Source organism: Gallus gallus, chromosome 3, assembly GCF_016699485.2.
Source record: "Gallus gallus isolate bGalGal1 chromosome 3, bGalGal1.mat.broiler.GRCg7b, whole genome shotgun sequence".
Classification (NCBI taxonomy): Eukaryota; Metazoa; Chordata; class Aves; order Galliformes; family Phasianidae; genus Gallus; species Gallus gallus.
Window position 1 is genome coordinate 57,070,726 of NC_052534.1, and position 26,379 is coordinate 57,097,104.

The 26,379-nt window shown below is 40.8% G+C and overlaps 2 protein-coding genes across 2 annotated transcripts in view; both read right to left on the minus strand.

Moving 5' to 3' along the window:
* Window positions 1–1,592: 1,592 nt before the first annotated feature.
* LOC121110170 lies at window positions 1,593–26,072 on the minus strand. Its single transcript, XM_046939769.1, has 2 exons — window positions 25,844–26,072; window positions 1,593–2,893 (listed from the first exon to the last, which is right to left on the minus strand). Exons 1-2 carry the CDS (start codon window positions 26,055–26,057, stop codon window positions 2,730–2,732), a joined length of 378 nt encoding a protein of 125 aa, XP_046795725.1. The 5' UTR covers window positions 26,058–26,072; the 3' UTR covers window positions 1,593–2,729.
* AKAP7 (A-kinase anchoring protein 7) overlaps window positions 1,593–26,379 on the minus strand; it is a 73,095-nt gene continuing 48,308 nt past the window's right edge. Inside the window, exon 8 of the mRNA XM_004940220.5 lies at window positions 1,593–3,822. Coding sequence (XP_004940277.5) covers window positions 3,620–3,822 — 203 coding nt within the window. The 3' untranslated portion in view covers window positions 1,593–3,619. The remainder of the gene's footprint in view (window positions 3,823–26,379) is intronic.

Genomic DNA, 26,379 nt, shown 5'->3' on the forward strand with positions numbered 1-26,379 from the left:
AGCTCAATTTTGAGTAAATCAGTAGTGGTAAAACAAAATCAAACAGAAAAGAAAGGATTTTAAAAGAAACAATGCTTTTGAAACAAAAGCCCTGCTTACTTTCATGGGTCAAAACACCTGAAAACTAAGGATGGGGCTCAGTTACTTGGATATAAACATCTAGTGCCTCCTAGATGTGGCCTCCAGCCATTCCTGATTTGGAACACATCTCAAGAGAGTTTGTTTGTCATATCCCCCAGAGCCATGCTGGGCCCACACCAGGGCACCTCAAACAACACCAGGTGGCCATTAAGTCCCCTAAGATTTACTTTTTCAAGCTTCTGTTCTTGATGATGGCCATAAGTACTGTAAGTGTGTGGAGTCTCTAACTATCAGATCACCTATCAAAGTGTCTGGACGCAGCTTCACCGTAACATTAATTTCTACAGCTTTACTTGAAATTTGTGGATTTTGCCTGTTGTGCACAGTGATACAAAAAGGCACCTATTCATGGCAATGACTCGTGTGAATGAAAGGGAGGTGACAAGCTGAGACTCAGACATCATACAGTAACTCAGTTTTCTGTTTTCCTGCTTTGTGTTGCCGTTAGTAAGTTGTACTGAAATTGATGCCATGGTAAATAGCTATCTCCAGATGAAGCAGTTGTCAATAGTACATATCAAATGTCGTATCAGTTTGATATGACTAAGAAGTTACAGTGTAATCAGTGATAGGACTGGAGGGAATGGCTTCAAGCGGTGCCAGGGAAGGTTCAGGCTGGACATTAAGAAATACTACTTCTCTGAAAGGGTGGTCAGGCACTGCAATGGGCTGCCCAGAGAGGTGGTGGAGTCACCGACCCTGGAGGTGTTCAAGGAACGTTTGGACATTGTGTTGAGGGACATGGTTTAGTGAGAACCATTGGTGATGGGTGAATGGTTGGACTGGATGATCCTGTGGGTCTTTTCCAACCTCGGTGATTCTATGATCCTAAGACGATTTTATACAGAGATGCAGCATTTACAGCTTCTCTCTCCAGTTTTAGGCATCCTGTAGAATACGAGGACGTGCTGGGCTCAGAGAAGCACAGCGCAGAAAATGACAGGATTCACTTGTGAAAGTCTGGATTTTTATATCCAGTAGGATGCCACAATCTGGTGGGTTTTTTATGTTTGTGTGTGTGTGTGTGTGTGTTTTAACTATATTTGAGACCATTTGTTAAATTCAAACTTAATTTTTTGAAGATTGGATGTGGACCTGAAGGAAGTTGTAGCAGTACCTCCTTAAATCTAAACCCACATCACCTGAACTGGATTTCAAAGTTTTATCATTTAAAATCTTGCCTTGGAAACCTTACAATGAAATTAGCATTTAAAGGAAGGGAATGCGGTAACTGGTGGCTTCTTGAAACAGCAATGACTCAGGATAAGCTTATCTGCATTAATTTCTTCACATGACTTCAGCGCTCAGACTCCAGATCAGTGTTTTGGCTCAACACCCATAGCCAGCTTGGTGGAGGGGATTCATACGAGCAATGGTTCTGTCACTTTTCTTACTTGCAAAGTACTTCATTTTATTAAAGTCTGTTTGGAAATGGGTGAAAACATACACAGTGCAAAGGAAGAAATACTTTATTGCGAGCATGGTTTGAGAAATGTATGACATTTCAGAATACACTGTTATATACTCAATGAGGGAAAAAATGTAAGCCATGAAACATGAGATAAATGATCAGCGCTTGCGATCAATGAAGAATATGCACACAGCTGTTTTAACAGCACAAAACCGATACCAACCACAACATGTATTAAATAGCTTTTATCATCAGAGGCAATTTTAAACAATGTTTATAAAAAATGCAAATACTGGGCCTACTCCTGTATTGTACATCCAAAGCTTTTCTGAATCTTGCAGGTGTATGGGAGGAACAATGAGAGCAAACTGACACACAACCCCAGGCAGCAGAAGGCAGAGATGGAGAAAACATCACAACCCGAATACATAAAACACTGTTCTAAAAAAAAGAAAAGGCAAATATCATCCCAAGGAATATTATTATTTTCAGAAGATCTTAATTGCAGCATCCTGACTCCATTAAAGCCAGCAACAGTTTGCCACTGGCATTAGTGGAGCCTGAATTTTATTCTGAAACTTGAAACATTCTTGTGGTAGTGTAAACATCTGCAGAAACAGCATATCAGCATCTAGACATGTATTCAAGTGCTGTTAAAAAAAAATTAAAAATAGACAGTGCTAACCCAAAATGCCGGTACAGATATAAAAGGCAGAGAATTAAAAGACCTTTTTTTCAAATACACATTTTAAAGTATTTAAAAGCATCCATTTCTTTAAACATCCATCTATCATTGCTAGAGAAAAGAATCTACGAGAAAAGTCTGAAGTATCTGCAATGATAAAGGAAGGGCACAGTGTTTGTTCAGATTTATTTAAAACCAGTAGTTTTCCACTTTGGAACCACGATGTGTACCTGCACATTCAAGTGTGTTTCAAAGCAGCGCTGAGGAGTGGTTGTATTTAATGATGAACTACAATCCTTCTGTGCACGTACTTCAGCATTATTCCTCACGAGCCATTTACGCCCATTTGTATTTTCAGTAAAAAAAAAAAAGATGAAAAGAGAAAGGAGAATTTGTTGAAATATTTTTCATCTTCAAACAACCTGTGATGAGGTCTTATATCACAGCAATTCACCATCATTCATTCGGAGGTCCAGAGTTGATATAACTTTCTCACTTATTGTTACGGTCGTGCCCATCTTCAAACAGTTCTTTTCTAATTTTCATGCGGACCTCAGGAGTGGATAACAGCTCCTTTATTTGACTCAGCCTGGATAACAGGGCCTGTGTTTCTCTGTGCAAAGCCTCCTTTACTAAGTCTGCTTCATGGCTCTTTCCTAGAGGAAAAGAACAATATAACATTTTATAATAACTAATGTCACTTAGAATCATTAATGTACAGAGACCGATCCTATCTGTTTTGGACAGTGTTAAGTGCTTTTTTCCCCATATTTTTTTATAAAAAGGTACTCCGTCAAGAGAAAACGCTACAGTTTGCATCAACAACAGTTACCAGAAATACAGAACAGAAAGGTGTCACATTTCAGAGAAACTCCTGCTATGTTACATACTGTGTAATAGTATCTGTGACGAGTATCGGTAGTGGTAATTTTTAGCTCGGGATGCCTGCTGCTGACTCCCCAACAGCACGTGCCCTTGTGTCCAGCAAGCAGCCCCGTGGCAGTGCCAGGCTGTGCACAGGGCATTGTTTCCACTTGTGGCAAGGCCTCTTCGTGCCCATTCCTTACGATCCGAAAGGCAAACACAGAGAGCTCAGTTTCTTTCCAAAAGCGAGGAAGGGACTCTTGGCATTAAGAGCCCATAGAGACTGAAGCTGTTTCACCATTCTTGTCCTTTTCCAGCGTTCAATAGATTTTCAGCAATGCAAGCGCTTATGAGACCGGCAGGCAGTGTCCCTCGATTCAGAACAAACTTCTGATAAGAGCCTCTCAGAGCAGAGTGCCTGTCGCCCAGCACCACTCAGCAAGTTTCAGCAGGGAGCTGGGACGTGTTTTTGCCATTATTCTTGGTGGGATACTCGCTCCCAGGCTTTTGCACAGTGCTCACTTGCTGTTGTCATTGTTGCTTTCGCTCTTAGTGCTGCTGGCAGCTTCCTCAGCTTTCACGGGGCTCCCATCAGTCTGTCTGGCTTTGTTTTGCGTTTCTTCTAAATACTGCTGCACAGCCTTGAGCACTGCATTCTCCACCAGCCTTTTGCTGAGGCTCACGAGCTCTGCGTCATCCGGCTCTGCTGCGTGCTTTTCACCTATGTGTCACAACAGATAAGAGAAGGAATTCATTTCCATGGAAAGAGCAGCTGGAATTGCATCAAGAGGAGCCTCTGGCTGAGCCGGACATCTAGATTTCAAGTTATTAGACGCTTCTAAGTCTGCCTCTTCCTGACTGTAAAAATAATTTCCCCCTCCAGGTGCTCTGAATCAAGTGTTTCATGAAGATGTACGCAGTACATCGGACTAAAAGTATTTCATTTCTCATCTTTATTGTAACAGTCCTGTAAGCCGCTGGCTAACATTAACTGCGCCCACTCAGCTTAGAAGTGTGCAAATTTCATTTCTTCTGGTCAGTAATAACACACGCCTCCTGGGCACACGACTGATTTACATGTTAGTAAAACTCCTAAGTCTAGCTGCCCCTGTTTTGTGAGTTTGCTTAACACATTTGAAAATGCCCACCTCTTTATTCACTGCTGAAAATTCAAGTTTCTCATGGGAAGAAATTGTTAAAGTATCTTGCCTGAGAGCAGGTCAGAAAATACTGCTATTATTACTATTTTTCTTTTAACATCAAGCACCAAACACGGTAAAACCATTTCCTCCCCCCAGTTCACCCTACTGACTTCTGATCTAAAGTCCTGACACTGATGTAAGTGCCAACTCTATCCATAGGTATCTACTGATAAAAGCAAGAAGCTGGCATTTCCCCGCATTGAGTTCACAGGAGTAAACCCATACAACCAAGTAACTGTATACACCATGAGGATTTACATATCACGTGTATTTTGAAATTATACTTTTCCATGAATCATTTTCCTAACGACTTCTGCAGCCTACTACAGCATCCTCCTTTGACGAGGAATGAAACCCAGGGAAAATGCAATTTATTGTCCAATTTCCACTGGCTGTATAATTGGCACTTGCCACTCTGCAATTTCTTGCCCCAGGCAAACAACTGTTTCCCTGCATGTACATTTATAAGTCATATTTTTAATGTCCTTTTCTGGAGTTTGCATTCTGTAACCAGTAATAAAAGGCTGCTTAGTCACACACATCTGGTGAAAGAGATACTATTGTATGTTCTCAGTACAAAGCTTTGCACTGTTCAATTACCTAAATTTGTTCTCTTTCATATATGTAAATTTATTCAAGTTTGCCAGCACATATAGATTATAGTTATAAAAGACTTTCATTAGTCCTCCTAGGGGACTGCACAACCTGTGAGCAATTTCAGTGATAAAACACAGTTCATAAGGGAATTGGAGAGGGAGAGGTACACAAAAGCCTCCATTTCCAGAGGCAACGCCTTTGTTAGCTGTTAGCACGAGCATCCTGCTCTGGAACAGCAAGACAGACCAATGTCCTCCAGTTCTGTTCATACAGTTAATATGGTGCCGTTACAGTAGGACTGGAAGAACTGGGTTCAGCTGAAGAGTGATCAGAGTAGAGCTGGGCAAAATGTCTCATTAGGCTTTGTAAAAAGTTGGGAAATACCCTGACAAATATTCAGAAAGGCATCTGTGGGGGGGGGGGGGGGGGGGGGGGGGGGAAGTTAAATGAGAAATAACAAAAATAAAACATTAAAAACAGATTTTGCAGTTCTGGGAAGAAACACTACAGGTTAACATATGAGTCACAGATACCCTTCCCAAAGCCACTCAGATGCCTACATACCCTCTGGCACATCCGTTGCCATGTTCTTCCACTAACTGCATTCCCTGGGTTTCAGTCTATCCTTTAACTTGCTTAGAGGAGGGACTTAATTCAGGCTCTTATCTCTTTGGACACCTACAATATACATAAGCAGCATCTCCTCTCGGCTTCTATGAGATGATCCCTCAGGCTCCTCTGATTCCAAATTTCCTCTGCTCTTATTAAAGATGCTCAGAACCAAAACAAAATGTTTTGGTTGTCACAGTCTATTCATTCACTAGAAAAAATACTGCTTTCCAGTTTAGAGTTTTTTATTTCTCAGAACTGCCACTGAATCACAGAAATTGTTACTCACACAGCTCTAATGATCTGTCCAAGGAACTCCATAAACAAGATCAATGGGAAATAGGTGCTCAGCAGCCCTAGCACTTGACCTAGTAGTCTTTAATATGCAGAATATGAGTAGTCAGCGACAGATGCCTCCAGATAACACAAAACAGTTGTGATTACATTTATTCAGAGCCATTTTACTTACAGTAAATTATGGTTTTTTTTTTTTGTATTTTATTCTACTTTGTAGAAAAGGACCGAGCTCTTCTCCCACAAATACTTCCTGTATTCTTATGAAACAGTTGTCACTTCTACATACATATCAAGTTCACAAATAAATAATATTATATATATATATATGCATTTAGATGCAAGTAGATGGCTTGCTGTGTAATTTCTAAAGCATGAAAAAGATCTAAAAGATCTAAAATGAGCCTTCTAGAAGTGGATTTTAGAAAGCCACAGAACTGCTTTTGAAATTTTATATTTTTTTACTATTTTGAGATATTCATGGTCCACCAACACTGTAGTACCCCATAAGTCCTGCATTCCCACTGGGAAGATTTCCACAGGATCTGGCTGATGTGCACATCCCGGTACCAAGAGAAACCCTAGATTTATCTTTCAGACACTCTAGTGGCCTGGCACACAGGGCTACATGATTCACTCATGCTCTCTTTATATTTTCAGGTTCCCTAAATAGCACTTTGTGTATGTCTGTGCACAGTACTGAAGTTCATTGGCAGGGCGGCTGTGTACTCTAGTAGCATTCCTATTCATGACCATTAGCAAAATGAAATAGGTCAGACAATAACAACAGGTATTGATCATTCATATTTACTTAAATTTTTAATGTATAAGTCTACTCCATGTATTTTTCTCCACACTGCATCTGCTGCTTGCAGGCAAATGTTCTGTTGTGTAGACTGTCATGAATTATCTGAATATCAGCAAAAAGTCATTGCTCTCATGCCTGTTTTAGATATAGAAGGGAGGTTTAAAAATTCAGAATTACTTTGACTGTAAACTCCATTCTGAAAAAGGGAATAGATATACCACGTGCACCGTATTTACATCTATAGTGTGCCTGTTAGTATGGACTACACCACCACTTCATTGCTGTGCCTATGAATAAAAAAATACTTCCCATCTTGCATATGGCTCAGAATAGAAATGAAATAAAGCCTCCATTTTACACCAGAGTCCGATAATTTTCAGAAGATGAAAACAAATTCATATTCCATGACTATGACTCAATGTGTGCATCCTTTTTATTATTTACTGAAACTGCAGCAAGTCTGTTGTCCTGAAATGACCACACTTTTTTTTTTTCAAAAGGGAACTATCAAGTGCACAGAATTGTTCGAAGAAGGATTTATGATCCCACAACATGCTGCTGTAGTTAAGGACGTGAATAGGAGTCCTGAAACCAAATCTACGTTTAGATTCAAACTCACTGCTGAATAACTCTGTGGGATTGGGTTTACTCTCCAATTCTATGCTCCCTGACATTTTTACAAGACCATTAACTGAATTTTGAAAGACCGCACTGGAACAAATCAGATGTGGTGGTCCTGGTCCAGCCTGTGTTAGATACCTACGTGAGTATTTCAGGTTTGGAGAGGCCAAACAGTCACTCTGATCAATTTCTGTTTATCTTGTCCATTTTTGCAGGACATTTCACTGAAAGAGCCAGCTATAATCCATTTTTCAAGAAAAGACAGTTTTACAGCCTTTAATCAGCTACATTCTAAGACAAACTTCTGCAATTCTTGCTTTATGGCCTTAACGCACCGCATTTTGGTTTTGCTTCCAACAAACTTTCATCACAGAACAATGCCAGCATGGGGCAAATTATAAAGGAGACTGCTGGTAATTCACATAGGTGGATGAGACAAGCTGGGAAGTCTGTTTTCTGAGAACAGAGGTTACAGGCAATGAATGCCCTGAGGACTTCTGTGGTAACAGAAATGCCTCTGTCTCCCATTAGTTCATCAATTTCTAATACTCTTTACAAAATCTGGAAACATGAAAACCCACAAAGGATTCTGGTACCCTTTCAAAAACTAACCTTTATGAAATTCCTCCTGAATGCTAGAAAATATCATTTTTCTACTTACACTGTGCCTCTTGCTGACACCCAGATAGTGAGCCACGTTGCTGTTGCATGTGCACAGAACTTTGTACTAGAGCGAAAGAGTCCCTTTCTGCATGTGATCCTACAATGACTGATTCTACTCTAAGTCTTAACAACCACTCACCATCAATTAATTGGCTATGCTCCCTCTGTACAGAGCCAAAGGATTCGCTATCATGCAGTATGGTGAGATTGGAAGGGAAGAGACAACCACCCAAGTTACTGATGGACTAAGGAACTTTCAGCAGATGACTAGCAATGATTTCTATGATGGGGTTGGAGCTAACTGAAAAAGGTCAATAAAAGCAAAGTCAGACAGATTTCAGTCATGTGAATCCATGCAGTTCGTGACTTCAATGGTTCACTATCCCCATGTCACCAGGAGAAGATCTACACTCACAGCACCCACACAGATGTAGACTACTGCAATGCTGCCATGCCCTGCTACAACCCATGGAAGTACCTTGTTCCTGCTGTGATATACCTTTGTGTCTGCGGAATCTAATTCAAAATTAAAGTAAATCTCATTGACCTTAGTGGGAATGAGATTCCCACGCTTGCACAAAGAACTGCAGTGCCCTTGGCATCAGAGCAAAGTGCTGAACATTCTCTTTGCTGAGGACTTTCAGATAAATTTGGCAGGCCACATATATTAAGAGAACTACAGCACTAAAAAATACCACCACCTTCATCCCACTAAGACAGAACCCACAGTCCATAATGAGCTGAATTACAGGCTATGACCACTCACCGGACTGTATGCTTCCCACCCTTGTAGCAGTCTGTGAATCATCCAGCAGTCAAGATCATGGTTTTGAAGTAATGAACACAAACAAGAGCTTGTGCCCATATCTAATCAACACAATAAGCACCAGCAGGAAAATCGCAACTCTAAACAATTCCTTGTTAATTAGGAAGGGCTTCCATGAAATGTCTCCAATGGTCACTTAAGAAATTGGCACAAATAAAGCAATGAGAAGAAGGGTGAAATTACAATGTTATGACATTACAGTAAGGACACTGCATAGCTGCATGTTCCCATAAACAGTGCTAAGCAGTGTGTGTAATATAGCTAATTTAGCTCACCTTCGACACGTAAAAACCTGTCTGGTTTTAAGAATGCCTTTCTGTGCGCACAGAACTGTCTAACAAACCCTTCATGCTGAATGCATGGGTTTCTAGTGTGCTAATTTATGTGATTTGGCCTACAATAAAATAAAACCATAAAAGTTATGAATTCCAAGTGCAGAGGAAATTCATGCTTTTGCAGCTCTTCAGGGAATATGATGCTTTTGCCAGTATTTATGATGAAAGCAAGAATATCTGCGGGCTGCCTTGAATTTGGAGGCTTAGTTAACTTGGCAAAAGTTTGTTTTGTCTCAGACAAAGTCCTTCAAAATTCAGTGATCTCAGATTTCTGACCACCTCTACTTACAAGTGGAGAAACACAGAACATGCTCTGCTAAACCAATCCTTTCTCCTATGAGCACTGAAGGATGCAATGTCAGTTATGAGCTTTCCAAAAGAAGGAAAAAGAAAAGGCCCAGTTTGTTAAGCAAATAATTCAGACAATCACTTGGTTGCAAGTTATTGGTCTGTCATAGGGTTTCAATCATCTTGGTTATACGAAATCAGAGTCGCTATAGTTAAAGAGTAGCTAATAATTCTGAAGGTATGATCACAGTTTGCTAACAGTAAACCTAATTCACAAGAATCCAGAAAGTGTTGTCAGAGCATAGTGTAGGGAGACCCCTTCATTAAAAAAAAAAACCAAACGAAGATTACTATATCATAAAACTACACTTAATGCAATCAACCCTTCAAAAAAAAACCAACCAGATTACATTAAATAAATAAATAACACTTTTTTCTTTTTTTCTTTTATGTTTGATAGTACATATATCTTAAGTTCATCAACAAGCATTTAATAGTCAAACATAATTTTATTCTAGAGTCTGTTTTACTGTTAAAAATCAAGAGTTTTGATAATTTGTTTAAGCCAGTGGGCCATACTGTTCATGGCCTTCCAAAGCTAAAAATGAAATAGCTGTAAAAACATTTTCTTTGTCAAACAACATAAAACACCTTAAGAATATAACCAGTATTCTCAACATAATAGCAACATCTCCTTCACAAGATTCGCTACAGCTCCAAAAATGCACTCTTGCAGCAAAAGAATACTTCTCTCTTTCCCCCATAGTTCTACTTCTTTACAGTCAGTGAGTCAGTCTATCCCAGTGGCATTTCTATGAAACAAATTCAAAAAATGTCAGCAATGACAAGAACTGAACTAACCACCACAACTTTTACCAGCTTACACTCCGTACCACCACAGATTGCTCGCTAACGTGCCTTAAAATTCCGTTCTCTTTCCACTCTGTTGTCCATTCTCAAATATTATTTTCTCTACTTACACAGTATTCCCAACTCTTTAGCATCCTAATAATTATTATCTTGTCCTCTTAGCATCAATGGAGAACTGCTTATTTATGCTACTCCTGGTCCTTTATTTCTGTCAGGTTAAATAGTTCTAATCTGTAGTTTCATCTTGGCCTCTTCATCCCCTCTTATTTTAAAGCAGTGTTTTTCATAGTCTTTTGTCAACTCAAGGTAAAGGAAATAAGGGTTTGATATTCAAGCTAAAAAGTGTTTTTGCATTTTTCTTCACTACATTCAGAACTAGCCTTGAAAAAATAAAGCAGTATTTTTTTCTTTACTCCTGTTAAAGCAACGCATTTGCTTCAACAGTTCACCTTTATATTCTCCACATCTATTTTAGGCTAGAAGGGCTAAGTGAATTTCCATAAAATGAGGATTAGGAAGAAGATGGGAAATGTTTCTCCTTAAGAGCAGATTGTATCTTTCACAGTTTTGGGATTTCCTGCACCAGAAGTAATAGCTCAGAGCACCCGAAGATCAGCCTGTCCTCATAGCCTGGGTGCAGCACCATGACAATCCAGCTATTCTACCACTGATGTGAAAACTTACACTTGGATACATCACTGATGTGGGAGCTTACACTTGGTCACATCTTACCACATAACGAGTTTTTATCCAAAGTCTAATCCTGTAATCTCTTTTTATTTTATGCCTTGTATAGAAATTATGGCTAAAAAAAAAAAAAAAAAAGGACCCAGGAAATTAAATTCATCTTTCAAAGCTTCACTTGCAACAGAGTTAGTATTACTGCTACTCATCTCTCTGAAGCGGGCGTGACAGGCAGTAGCTCAGTGGCCTGGGCTGTGTTGTACCAAGCCCTCTGCCCTTGCTGTTCCTGGCCCTCACTCCTTATGTTTCAGTCCATTTCTAAGTGCACACACCCACGATGGGTGAACAGAGCACACAAGGTGGAGGCAACAGAAAGTAATATTTACTTCACTAAATCAGAGGATCGAGCCTTTCAATGTATGCATACACTGTATGAGATTTCACATTAACAAAAAAGATAACCCCAGACTTGAGGCGGGTTTTCCATCCCTGGAACTCACCTCAGTCTCACATTATACTACAAGAAGAAACTTTTTTTTCTGTGCTGAAAAAAGCCTCTCACATTCTATTACTGATTTGTTTGTGAAAAGTAAAGGGAGAGCAGAGAAAAGAGAGGAAGAGAGAGAAACTTTTATGATTGCATTAGTCTACATTGAGTGGTAATGGATTTTAAAGACAGCAAAACATATTTCTCATTTGCTGTTTCCTCTCAGCCACAGAAGTGCTGCAAAACCTATGCCTGATACTTAATCCGGCTTTGTTCAATCCTTGTGCTTTGTACTAAAGTGGAAAATTGAATAAAATGCCATTTAAAAAATTATTGCTATGATGTGAAACAGAATGAGTAACACCATAATAGACCATGACATAATACATTTCTCTTAGAGAGAGGATACAAGTTCTCCAGTGAGAGTAAATGAATTATCCACGTCTCAGTATTTTAACTCAGAGGAAATGAAGCAAGTGGCCAGGTGGATTCCACCTGAGGCTGGAAGATATTCAAAGGGATCAAGCCATCAGAGCAATGATAAAGCTAACGGCAGATTTTGAGACTGTGGGGATTGGAATCCAGACAAGATACAAAATAGGGAGCAAATTTTCTCTCTATCAATTTAAAACAGCATTCTTAAGGTTCATGAGGGTTCCACGCAGGGTTATGGGTCTGACAGAAGTTCAGTTGTGTATGCTAACATCAGAACTACAGGTCTAAAAGAACCACCCACTGCAAAAGTTTGGAAATGCCACAAGTGCGTCAATACGCCACACCTGCAGGTAAAGGCCCAGGGATTTAGTCTGTACTCAAACATCTCCTTTGGTGGAGGGGAAACTTTAAACAACAATCTGTGACATCCAGTCCATTTTCCTTTAATAAACGCAGAGTAACTGCATATACCTTGCTCCAGTCTGACTTCCAGAGCATAAGCAACACCTCTCCAACACCCAGAACTCTCCCTAAATCACAGTCTCTTCTGCTAGTTTCACACTTCAAGGTTAAGGAACAGAAGAGACAGTTTTACCCAAATCTTATGAATAGCAAATATGACTAGAAACAGTACTAAACCTATAATAACTAGCCGCTGAACAACATAGCAGTACACCTTACTACAATACTTTACAAGACTCCTTATTTTCCCTTTTGCCTAGTGTTTAACAAGTAGTAACAGACCAGTGTTATCTAAAGGATCACTTTGCTGGACCAAGGACCTTTGTTTGCCTTGTCTGCTCTGTTTGTCTGCATTCATCTGAAAATCTCAGTCACAATATTGCAAAATGTAGAGTCTGCTCTGCAGCCCAGCATCTGTCACTGGAAGGAAGCTTTTCCCCAAAACATATACAAAATGTTCCCTCTTGTTCCTATTATGCATGATGTAATAGAAGTAATCCTGTGCTATCTTAACTGTTGCTTAATCAAATTAACCTCCTCCTGCCTTCTGGGTTTGTAGCTCCACAGTGCCCCGGCCACTTTCTGGAAGCGAAGCTCCTGGGTTGCTATGTAGCTTTATGGTGCATTATCTTCTAGTGAAAAAGCAACCCTTCTGACTTGTTCCGTGTGAGCACCCCTCACACAGAGATGCCCTCCAGCTGTACCCTGCTCAGCCCCGCTTTGTGCCTCTGGAGCTTCCCGGACAGAAGTGACTCCGATTTTCCTAGGGCAGACTTCATTAGCACCACACACATGTCCTTTATACTAAAATGCAGTAGTAGGGCCAGTGATGTATCATCTTGTTAAAGGGGAAAAAGAGAGAAGATTTGGGTTCTTTTTTTCCCCCTTCCCAAAGGTGAATATTTTCTATGGACCAAACCCTGTTCTCTCCCTTTTTCCAAAAGGAGGCAGAGCACAGCCTCTCCCTGTCATTCCAGATCAGAATGGAAATGCCAAGTTTGACTGCCGGATTATTTGCCCAGATCCCATTATCTAATAAGCCAAAATGAAGCTGTTTTCTCTTTTTTAATTATATGGCATCTTTAAGAGAGACAGTACAGACCAGCTGTTTTTGTTTTTATATATGTTTAATATTTCAACAGTTTCTGGAATAAAGGTTAAAACACGCCTGGCTGCTTCCAAGAATACCACTCTCCACTAGAAAACAAAGCACACAATTAGCTAGCATTAACCATTACAGTTAAGAAGGAGAAAAAAAGCCCATTTAAAACATCAGGTTAGGAAGGAGGAGACAACCACTACATAATGGCCTTATAACACTTTCTCACGACCAAGTGTGGCTATGTTCTGTACTACGTGCTTTTCTCCATATGTTAGGATTTCCATGCTGTGACTGACTTCACTCTGAGCTCATGTGGACCAGGCTACAGCATAACCTGCCATACAGTAATACAACAGCAGAAGCAAATGAGTTTTGCAAATTGAGGTAGCTGCTTGTATCTGATAAGAGTGAACAGTATTCAATGTTCAGCACATCAACACTTCTTATCTGGCCAAACTTTAGGTTTGCTCACACATCATTTGGGATTGCTCACACATCATGAAGAAGGAAATACAGCTTAGGTTCTATTAGCTATTAGACAAACCATGAGAGTAATGTGAAAATAATTCCCGCAGCCCAGTGTTTGATTCAGACACACATGGCTGTGTTGGTACAGGTGAGCCACGCAGTGCTAGTGTTTGCTCTCTGGCACTGAGACCCGCTAGCAGAGGCCAGCTTGGGCCCACACCACCACAGTGACTCAGGGATGTGAGTTCCTGGGCACTGTCATGCGTTATTCCCACAAGTGCTTTTTCTCCAGGCCCATACCTGTACCATGCCCTACAGGTTCACAAACACAAGCAATGAATATTACCAAGAACACTTTCATAATGCAGTGCAGCAGCAGCTCAAGTAATGCAACTGACAGAGACAGAATTTGGCTTGAGACTCCAATAAAGCTGTGGGTACAACACAGCCAATTTCCTCTTCCACGATGATGAGATCCTTCTGCAGCACTTCTGATTTAATCTTCAGAAGTAAGGAAATGCAGAGGTAACATTCATATCCCTTGAGGCTCTCCGACACTTCCTACTTTTCAGGGCAGGTCCGACAGGACTTTAGAAAACATACTGCTCCTTCTTTTGTTTGGCGAGCTGCAAGTGGCACAAGTTCTTTTTTGCAATTTGTACAGCAAGGGGAAAGGCACCATACCACACAGTGAGCTGAGAAAGGAGTATGTGAAAATTAATATGAGTATGAGAAACAGTACTAAGCAAGGGGAGTTCCCTTAAAATAGGCTATTTGGATGCCGTTCTCTTATGTTCACAGGGAACACAAGGCAGCTTCTAATAGTATCTGTGATAGCAACAGCCTCTTATTTACACTTTGGAAAATCAATACAAACATAATGTCATAGCCCTTGCTTTATTCAATAGTACATTAGTGTGAAGCAAGAACAGCTCTGAGCACCCTGTCTTGCCTTATCCTTCTTCTGTTGCAGCAGTGGTCTTACTATGATTATCTTAAAATCATCTGAACAGTTTAAAAGACAGAATATCTCATGTCTAAGCACCAATGTGGTAGATACAGAACACATTTCATCTCTAATAAGCAACACTGTTTGACCAGCACACTTAAGTATGAGAAACTCAATACAATGCTTTCTCTGCTTAAACAGAACAGAACAGTTATTGAAGTTTACCTAAAGCATACTTGTATTTGTTTACTTTGCTGCCCTTTATACTCCCTTTCAAACCCAAGAGGATATGGGATAGCAGTAAACAAACTACCGTGTATATGCAGAACATTTAAAGTGGTCTTATTCTCCTTACAGATTTGCTCTCTTCTAACTCGAAGAAACTGTGCATGAAGTCTCCTCCAGCAGCTGTGGGCAGAACACCAGTCTTCTTCAAAGGGAGTCTGACATTGTCTGCCAGAGGCTGAAAGAACAGTATTTTTAACCTGTCCTCCTCTTGCTATGGAGCAGATTCCAGATGAAGCTGGCACTTGGTTGACTGGCCATCTGAAGTAGCCCTCCTGATATTATTTATAGAAGGCTACTTTTACATGGTCTTGCTGATATTCCCATCCATCTTGCCACAGTCCTTGACTCCAGGGACTGCCAGCATACTGTCACAGCCATGACACTTGGCAGGCCAGGTCTTGGATTGGTATAAACCAGCACTATTCTTACCTACAGCTGCTAAGGATTTCACTTGACATTTTCACTACCACTTTATTCACGCCCCAGATAATCTGTCTCACTTTCGTGGTTTTACTTGCATGTTTAGCAAATACCCTTAAACACTTAACTTACTTCTAATGAAATACTTCAGCTTAAGTGTCCTTTTAGACAGCTCCCGAGCACAGAAATATCTGAATGGTATACTACTGAAATTATTATTTTAAATGAATATAATTATTAACTGGGAATTTTAATAAAAATTGCCAACATACATGAGATTTTATCACTAGTAAAAAGCCATCATTTTTATTGTCCAGAAGTAAGTTTGCAGGCAAAAGCACTGTGAATTTATGCTATGCTGCCAATTGACAGATATTAGCTAACAACTAATTATTTGGCGAAAGGCTATTATCCATTCCAGTATAAGTAACTAAATATTTCTTTCCTATTCAAGTTTTTATTCTATCTTTATGTGGGAGATCTACAATACACAAACTAATTGCAGCTGAAAGATTTTGCCCCAGGAAAGATGGTATTCACCACTCTTTGGTCTGTGCTACTGTTCTGGTGTTTTGAACCAAGCAGCAGCATAATTTGGAATATTAAACGCAACTGTCAGCTGTGATCTGCCATGGCAGCTGCTAGCCCACAGAAATGCCCAGGGCTGCTTGAACTCTACCTCAGCAGAATTTGCTCATATTGCAAGCTACTGTAAAGCTTCCTTTTCCCTAGACTGCCATACAGAATGTTTTGGATATATTCTTAGGCATTCTCTGCCTGCTGCTCAGCCAGGCAAGGAAGTGACCTGCAGTGGATGGAATTTAAATTGACATCTTCAACCAAAGAAATTCAAAGCTCAATTCTGTATCTATGAAAGTTTCCTGTTGCATCAAACATTTGCCAGTCAACTTAATTGAAGGAGTGCTAAGCGCGCTCAGTAGACAAAATACACTATTTTTATTTTGCAATCTGCTCTTCCATTCGTGCAGTTCTTTGAATGAAATACCTACCAGAAACAATGAGCAAAACATGTGTCTAATGTCACGGTGAGAAACGTCTCCACACAAGCAAGTTTCCAGTGCATTACCTCTCCAATTGGATTGCCTAACCCTGTAGTAAAGCGTGCTAAAAAGTTACTTGAGCATAAATTTTTGAAATGGAGAGCAAACGTAAGAAAACAAGTGACAGAATTAATTCACTGCATCAAACTGCAGTAAAATAAGCTTTAGGGAAGGTCCTTCTCCTTGACAGAGGATTCTCTTTTCTGTTCTTTACAGTGCAGAATATTTCATGGTCTCTTACTGTGCTTGATTTCTGCCCAGAAAGAGCTATATAGTCATAGTGTAATAAATAGTTCATTTTTCCCTATCCACTGTTAGACTGATGAGTGCACTGAGTAGTTCCAGCAGTGGTAACCTCTGTATTGGCTGACTTAGATCACAGGCTGAGTTCCCATAATCTGTAAACAAAACAATGGCAATATCATCTCTCATCTTTAGTTAATGAAAAAATCTCAAAACTGAGTTATCCACTGCAGTACTAATGACTAAACAGTAAAGAATTTGTACTTGTATAATTAAATAGATTATTTTACTTGAAAATACATAAATGGGTCACAGAACGCTCTTCACAGCAGAAATGTTATATGAACTTGCATCAGTCATTGCATTTTCTTCCATGACTTTTAACGTTCCCAGACTGGCATAACTATGATTTCTTTCTCAATAAACTTGGTTCTGGAATTCTCAGAGAATTATGGTTTGGAAGATACAAAGAGGATGGGGAAGCATAAAAATGTAAAGATAAACTTCTTGTGAAACACAGGCATGATACACCTTACAGAACCTTTTAAGCCAGAAGAAGTTTATCTTTGGGGCAGCAGCCATGAAGCATTAAAACTGGGAGGAATAGCAAGAGGGAAATGCACAGTCCATGAGCTTCTAACAGAGATTTGTCCCTCCAACTATTCTTGTTGCACTTCCCAAAAAGCATTAGGACTACAAGCAGTTGTTCTCTCCATTTGAGTTCCATCTGATGTCTATCACAGAATCACAGAACTCTTAAGGTCAGCAGGGACCATCTGGTCCAATTTCTTCTTAACTAGGCCACCCAGAGCAGGGTGCCCAGGAACACGTCCACGTGGCTTCTGAAGATCACCAAGGAGGAGACCTCTCAGCCACTAGTTTAATATTTTATCCATAAGTATTAGCAGATCAGCCTGCACTGAAGCAAAGCTTAGTATTTTAAGTAACATCTTTTTCATTCTGCTAAGGGAGTTATACCTAAACTTGATCACAAATACCGAGTCCATCAAGAAAGACCATAATGCCTCCACTTCCAATCCTTCCCCCTGCAAGGAAAGTTTCAGCTACTTGTCCCTCCCAACATCTCTCCCAGCAGCAATATAATAGCATCGTTGTGTGCACATGTTCACAACAGATCGAGGCTGCTCAGTACTTTGCAAGACTGAGCCCATATATTTCTGATGCAACACAAAGATATTTTTTATTTGATCCAGTCCTACACTGGAAGAAGTTATACCTAGCTACTTCTTATCACTATCTGCCCCATGGGTTTGGAGAATTCCATAATTCACTTCAAGAAAAACTACTGTGTTAGTTTTCATCAATAAAGCTGAAGTGTTTTACCTCACTGAGGTGATTTTGCTTTAAAGGACTGCTCACACAATCTGCTCTGCTATGGAACAGTATATGCAGCACACATCACCACTGTATGATCAACAATATTGACAACAATGACCACGTGGGATCAGTAAACACTTCTGTCAGCACTTCTGAATTTAGAAGAGAATGGGGTTTTATGGCCTTACAGCCATTATCATTTGCTTACTTAACAACTGCCAGGCTAACAGCTTTGTTTCTATCAACATTAAATTGTAACAACAATATTAAAATGTGTTGTTAGTAAGTACTGCACATAACCACGTATTTCTCGCTAGAACTCACTGTAAGAAGAGGGAGCTTCCAGCAACCCACCACAAAGCACTGGTAGGATTAACAAATATGTGGCCAGTTTTCAACTCCATAGTCTTATCCGAGAGGTGGGCATGCCAAGTATCACACAATTCCTACGTCTGGGCCAAGACGAATATAATCATAATGAAGAGGCATTGTTACATTACATTCCACTCTGCCAGTAATTTAAACAGATTTTTGGAAGCTAACACAGTTGTGGAGGTTTTCACATGAAAAGTAGCTTGCAAATAGAGGCTCTCGGCCTCAATATGGAAATCAAACTTACGATTTCAACACTATACAAGGAGCCTAAGCAAACATTTAGTTCAAAAATGTCCTTATTTTGTCCACCTGTTCACAGCAATGATTTGGCAATTGTGCTTATTATAAAATGACATAAAACTATTTACCCTTAGATGCTTAAGCTAATGGTCAATGCTGGTACAAAAGACAGCAACAAACTAGCCACAAATAAATCCAGAAGGGAAGTTTTGAAAGGATCTTTGCCACCAGAACAGACATTTTCTGGAGCAGACTCCCAGTGAGGCTGGTGGAAGAAAGAAACAACCATGGTGCTGCAGTAACAGTCTGTCGCACTCAGTGACCTCAGCACTCCTCTCATCTTGCTCTATTGAGTCACAAGTCACTTGGTGGTTGATTCTCTGATCACACGCCTTTTCAAAATGAGACCCCTGAATTCATAAAAATACACTAACATGACATTTTAGCACGCTATCTCAAAGTTTTCTATCTTCTGAACTTTCTTATTACTCTACATCCTTTTTCATCTCTTCTCGTTGTGATCAAGGAGAAATGTTGGTATGTGTCCCATCACGGAACTAGTCACCTATACCAATTCGATCATCCTGGTCTTCTCTTTACTACAAATGAAATCTCTTCCTAACTTCTCAGGGGTAATTCTTCAACTCCTTTCATAAAGACAGGTTTGGTTAAAGGCTTCACTGAAGTTTCTCAGTGTTCAGCAGAAATGCATCACTGTGGTCCTAAGCACTTAGACACAAGACCTTAGGCTTCACACATATTTTCATTTCATATATAAGTACATGTTACGTAAAAGGTTTGACTTCTAACCAAATCCACAATTTAAAGTATTTAAAAGCAGTTACAAATTACCCTGGACTTTTTCAGATTACGTACCTAAGAACTTCCTGCCTTTGCTCATGTTTCCACTCAGGAAAGCAGCAGTTCTGCCATATTTCTAAATAAACTCTGTAATAAACACTGCTGCTCCGCCCCCCTCCACCCTCAGTAACATAATTTAATAGCAAGGCAATCACACTTGACTTGATTCATCTCCAGAAGTTCTAGTTGTAATTCATTTAACATAAAACATCCTGACAGAAATGTGGAAGGGATCCCAACATCTGCAGTCTAACACGCTATAAAGTAAGCCAGTCTGCTGTATCTTCATGAAATAGGAAAATGTAACCTAGTTCTAGAAATAATACTGTTCTGTGCTCCAGAATTCCTTACACCCAAATAAAAATTGACACAAAAAATTGAATTCAAAAAGTTGATTTCTTTCCATGGGTCACTTACGCTTATAGGACTAAAATTTTTTACTTATCCCTCTATTAAACATAAAGGGAGAGAAAAAAAAAGATTTTCTCTTTTCAATTGAAAGTCAAATATAGCTGAAACAATTATAGACAGTAGAAAAAATTCAGCAACATGTCTTCATACCTTGTAGGACTACTTTCTAAAAGCAGTAAGCAATTTCAATTAAATAAATACAATGTAGGGCCATTTGAATTTGAGGGAGGCTTGCATAAAGGCGTAAGGATACATCTACTATCATTCTACAATCCCCAATTTCACAGTCAACTTTATTTTTATTCTTTTCAAGATAACTACATTTTTCTGTTTTTGAGGCCATAAAAAGGCATCTATGCTGTTAGTGCTTTATTCGTTTTGTGGTTTTGTTGTTGTTTTGTTTTTAAGTCTGTTTCCTCCTATTTGAAAGCTTGTTCTTCTACCATCCCCCCAGGACACCATGCAATGAAGCTGAACTTAACAGCACAATGAACTCTCCTACTTTACCTCCCGGATTTTCTCCAAGTCTCTGCTTTCTCTTTTTCTTCACTGATATGCACAACTCCTCCATTATTGCAGGAATTATTTTCTAAACCACCGTGAATCCCAAGATTTGACAAACAAGTATCCATAATCATACTTCACAAATACAAATGACAGCCTCAGCTATCACCAAGCCTTGCTTAGGCTTACTGCCTTGATCATTAAGCCTAACATCATTGGCAGTAGGAGAGAGATTAGCGTACTTTTCAACTTTGACTTGTAAGTACTGAACACTTAGTTTTCGATGGGGCCACCAAATCCTAAAGAAACTAGCAACATGACCATGACACATTTTTCAGCATTGCACCATATTTCTTTACTCTTTGAGAAAGTCTGTCGGATTGTTGTCTCTTGCACCTTTTTCCTTCCAGCACACAAAATGGAAGTATTGTTAGAAACCTCACTGTGGTCACTCAGAAGTTTTTAGTGGAAAAAAGATAATAAACAACACCTAATTATTATTCAAGCTGTCATTTTGAGGAACACACCTATCTTTCCTTCAAATTGCTTGTTCCTTCATCCACATCATGTATAACTTTGTTTGCATATATCTTCAGTGTGCGAGTGAACAGATGTGTAGGAGTGGAAACAATATGGCATAGAAAGAATGTCAAGACCAGAAAGAATAGAAGCACTGGAGAACCAAGCTCAGCTAACGAGTGTTTGTTTCCACATATAGGGAAGAAGCTGGGAAAAGCGTAGGGCCTTTCTGGTATTGGAATGGCCATCATTTTGAGGAGCCAGGAGTTAAAATCTCAGAAAAAAGTAAGTGAAAATGTCACGCACCAATACATGTGCCTGCTGGACAAGCAGCTATCAGTATTGGAAACCAGTTAGACAGCTTGGCAAGCATACAAGGACTGTTTAACAACAGAGACTGACTTACTGTTTGTGGTAGGCAAACCTGTCCTATCTCTTATGACAGAAGGCTGGACAATGCATCTTCTACGTGGATGTAATACAAACACAAAATAATTCATGTCAACCTTTATCCAACACATTAAAAGTTTGGTCAACTCACTGATTTACAATTTTCAAATACAGAATTCTCAGAATTAATTCAAGACTTAAATAAAATAATCACATTTTGTCCACTGACCTTTCACTTACTCTGGAAAGCTAATTCCTAGTTTGATGTTTTTTGGCAGTTTTGGGTCAAACCCAAAAGAGCAAGATTGAGTTTTGCTGGCCTAGCCGTGTATTTCAGCTTCCCTTGTTCATGCCTAGACAATATGCAGCCCCAGTCCCTATGTTCATTTACTTACTTCCACATCTATTTTCAGGTATTATATTCAATCTACATCATAAGTAATAATTTGACAGCTACTATGCACTAAATGCTTAATCTCATTAAATCAAAACGCAAGTGCTCAAATTGTTATGCTCTGCCCTTTCAACTTTTACAGTGCAAATAAGTTTCATATTCTACTATGATGATCATATCACTAATTGTCTCATACCATAATTTTGTATATGTTCAATATTCACAAGTCTCTCTCTCTTTTTTTTTTAAATCATACTAGTTCATGAAAGACTCAAACCCTTGCTTTCCCATCTGGAACCAGGTAGCAAATGGACTACCATGAAGTTTAACAGCACTTATTTCATAAAGTGCTTTCTTTTATATCACAGAAAATATAAGTGTCACATGCAAACATACATATGTACGTACATAATCCTGACCATATATATAGCCACCACAGTATTGCATGTTTTAAATGTAGCGTGTGTTTATGAACTTGTATATATCAAATAAACACACAATTAAGCAATTTCTCAGCATGTAGCAAAGATATACTTCAAGTAAAATTCAAAAGAAGAAAGGAATAAATGTATTGAAAACAATGAGTTGGTACCTTTAGCTTCACACATTTACTGTAATTAATTTCTAATGTACACTGAAGCATGGAATAATAGAGTGAAAATGAAACAAAAAGAACCCCAACACGTTTAGCACTAACACAGGCAAACCAATACCTGGTCTAACTCCAGGGTTATCACACAGGGAATTCCTTCTTGACCACAGAAATATCAACAATTTGTAGAGCACACATGCATATATATTATATTTCATAGTACATTTTTGGAATTCACACTCTTTTGAGAAGTCTCTCCTTTGGAATAGGATGCTAAATTTTGAAGGCCCCACCAACTTCACTGGGACTTAACATTGTTGAATGAGGGAAGAAATAACCTGCTTTCATTTGATTCATTTTTAAATGAATTAATTTCCACCCTAATAACTCTCACTTAGAAAAAAAATTTTTGTACATTTTACACAAACTTATGTTATTTCTAAAATATTTCCATTCACAAGCCAAGCTTTCTTCAAATTTAGAGGAACCTGAGGGATCTCCTGCACATCAGGATAGTAGTATCAATACTGTCTCTATTTAAGTACCTAAAAATTAAGAGAAGCTGGTTAGGACATGAGTTATTTTAAAAGGGTTGTTTGGCAAAGGACTCAGCATAGGATGCGTAGAAGAGTAAACATGAAGGCAGCATTTGGAGATGCTGTGTGGTATGCCTTCATCCCAACAGAGCCTCTGAGCCTTGCAGCAGTTACAAGATTGTTCCCTGAGACAGTGGCAGGAATAGGCAGTGCAGGCTCAACATGCATCACCTACAGCAGTCCCACGGCTTCGCTTGTCCTGCTGTCCCTCAGCCAGTGGTGAGGACAGACATTTTTTCCACTCCTCTGAAGAACACCACAGCTCTTCAATCCCCCAAGCACCTTCAGTGTATTGATTTCTCTCAAGTGTGGCAGGAAACCTGCCCATTTAGCCCTAGGCAAAATAAACTGTTTGTTAGCATGACTAACTAGAGCACTTGAGCTTGACTCTGAGGAAGCACTTCCCTACACCTGCCCTTTTCCAGTGGTCTCATTGGGCTCCCTGCGCTTATGATGCTGGGGAGAAGGACAATTTAGATGTTCCAGAACAGCCAATCTTAACATCTTACAGTAACCATGAAGCTTGGCTAAATGTTTTCCAAGGTTGTACCTGCATTTGAAGAGAACTGATATGAACTATATACTGTGTGTGAATACCTGTCTGAGCAACACAGCTCACAGCAATTTAATCACTGGCATTTGTCAGCTGGTTTAACCCTGAGGAACAACATCTGAAACAAGCCTATGGGAAGACAATATTGAATTTTGGGAATTTTCATCTTTACTGTGACTGACACAAGGAGCGTGGTGAGTGGCTGTTTCCTGCCAAAGCTCGCCTTGAGTCAGAGTGTGCCTTGTTTCTAGTGCACAACAACCAGATGATTGTGACTGTCACTGGCCAGGACAATTCAGGAGCAATAAAAAGCCCAGGTTAATTTCCCAGTGCAATCGGTATAAAGGCCATAATGTATGGCAAACATACACGAATGCCATTCCTTTCCTCCCCTCATGTGCCTGTAGTGCTGGGCAGGGCTGTCACAGAGCTGTGCTCAAGGCAGCGATGGCTGACACAGCGGCTACGGAGGGCAGGGCCACACATGGCATGCTGGGCTCAAAGCCATGGGACATGGGAATCTGCACTGGCACATATGTAGACAGCTCTTTCCTTCTCCCTCTTCACCAGGCTGTGCTGGGCTGAGGGCAACGCCCAACACTTACTACCCCTGTCAAACACTTCTGCTACCTTTCCCTTTCCAAGGCAGCTCAGCACACCTCCCTCCCACACAAAGAGCGGTGCCACCTCTGTGTTTTTATCCCCACATCAGACACCACTCTTACCTCGGCCATCACCAGACCTCCCTGCTTCAGTTCACCACAGCTGTGCCCTATAACAGTGCCTTTTCCCTCTCCCCAGGGCATGTGCCGCCCACATCAGTCACTGCAGGCCCAAACGCTGCCCTTCCAATGCCCTTCTCACTTTGCCAAAGTGCAATCCTCAGCCACCACTGTCAGACCACAAGCAGCTTCAGGTCATGCTGTGCTAAATGCTATACACACTGTGAATTGCTCGGAGAGCCCATAGGAGGAAAGCTGGCACATGACAAGGGATGCCTGAGAGAAAGCACAAAGGTGGCAGTGTGAGAGGACAGAGAGCAGTGGGATGCAGGAGGACCCACCCCTCACGTATCTTTGCTTCTCTGTCAGCACAACAGTCTCAAAGCACAACTGCTATTGCTGTTTGTGTCCCTTCACTCTGTGTGTTAGAAGCAAGGAGCACTAGCAACCTGCTTCTCACACAAAGGAAATCTATACTGGCTGTATGATAAAAAAAGAGTTCTGAAGTATAAAACGTTCATAGCCGTATTCCCCATGCAAAATGTGTAACAGTTATCCTCATCCCACGACCTGTAAAGGAAAAAACAGCCATAAATAGTAAACTCCTTCAGGCTGCCTTCTAGACGTACGGCATCGGTGGTATACACATGGTTTTGACTGATGATACCACCTCTGATTTTATTTATGCCTGGACAGCTTCCTGAAAATGAATACAAACCAGATCCATAAAATGGGATTCTCTAGCTTACAGGCGATGCATTATGTGAATTCAGTTAAAACTGATTTTTAGGAGGAGCGTGACAGAAATTTGGCTGCATCCTCTAGAAGAAAGGTTGCAAATATTTCACCCAACAGCAAGTTAAGAGTGAGAACGTTATTGTGTAACCACACTTAGGACAAACACCATTTTCAGCACATAATTGAATAGAAACAACAGTCCAGCCAAATTACCCTGCTTGACTCGGCGCACCAAAGGGTGAAGCAATCAGAATCGCTTCCTCTTATCCAACATGGGTTTGCTCGGCCAAAACACCAAAGAGCAGTGCTGTGCCTGTTGGTCACTCAGACATGCTGGGTGGACACACACCGTGCTGCCATCCTCTTGCACGCCGGCTGAACGTTGTGTGGGCTCCCGCAGCACCCACACAAAGAAGACTGCTGGGCTCTGCCAGCCGCCTGTCCCCTGCCCTGCAGTCACAGCCCACCTGGTGCGGGGAGCACTCCTAGCCCTGTGCCACGCTCACAGCAGTGGGACCTCTGCGTCCTGCCCTGCACCTCGCTAGTTAAATGCTGCTAACGAGGAATACTGAAGTGTTCACTTAGACTGCTTTTGCCTATGGAAATGGATTGCCAGAACACAAATACAATCAGACGTGATTACTCAGCTGTATTACAAAGAAATCGTAATCTACTTAGCAGAAATATTGTCCAGCCTGTCCCCACCTATTCAGAAAGGAGCAAATCCCACCCGCGGAATGCCAGCCAGATCTCCCGTTTTAAACTCCCGACGCGGCAGCACGCCCAGCGGCACTTACTGATCTTCTCCTCGCCTCTCGAGAAGGGGAAGCAGCAGAGCTGCCCCATGGCAGCAGCCACGCAGCGCTCCCCGCGCCCCTCTGCCTGCCGCGAGCTCGGCTGGGCGCGGACCGCAGAAAGCTCCGCCGCCTCCCGCCCGCTCAGCTCCCGCTGCCGGCGGCCGCGGCGCGGGGTGGGCGGAGGCTCCCTCGCCCCGTCCGTCCCTCCGCCCATTGGCCCGCCCCCATCACCTGCCTCCGCCCCCGGCCCGAGCCCGGGTTGGGGTGAGAAATAATCGCGGCGCTGCGGGCGTTAGTCTTGCGGATGCCCATGTCTTGTAAAAGTTCGGCACATAGTGCAAGTTCTACGTTCATAGAAATTCTCTTCAGCTGTGCAGTTCCCTCATCTGAGGAGATGCTGTCAGCCCAATCAAGAGCAGAAAGAACAAACGTGACCCATATTCTGCTATACCAGTGAATTAAACATGAATACTACAGGACATTCGTGAAGCCAGTCATCAAAGCACAGAGGCTATGTCTAAGAGCCAGCGGGTCCT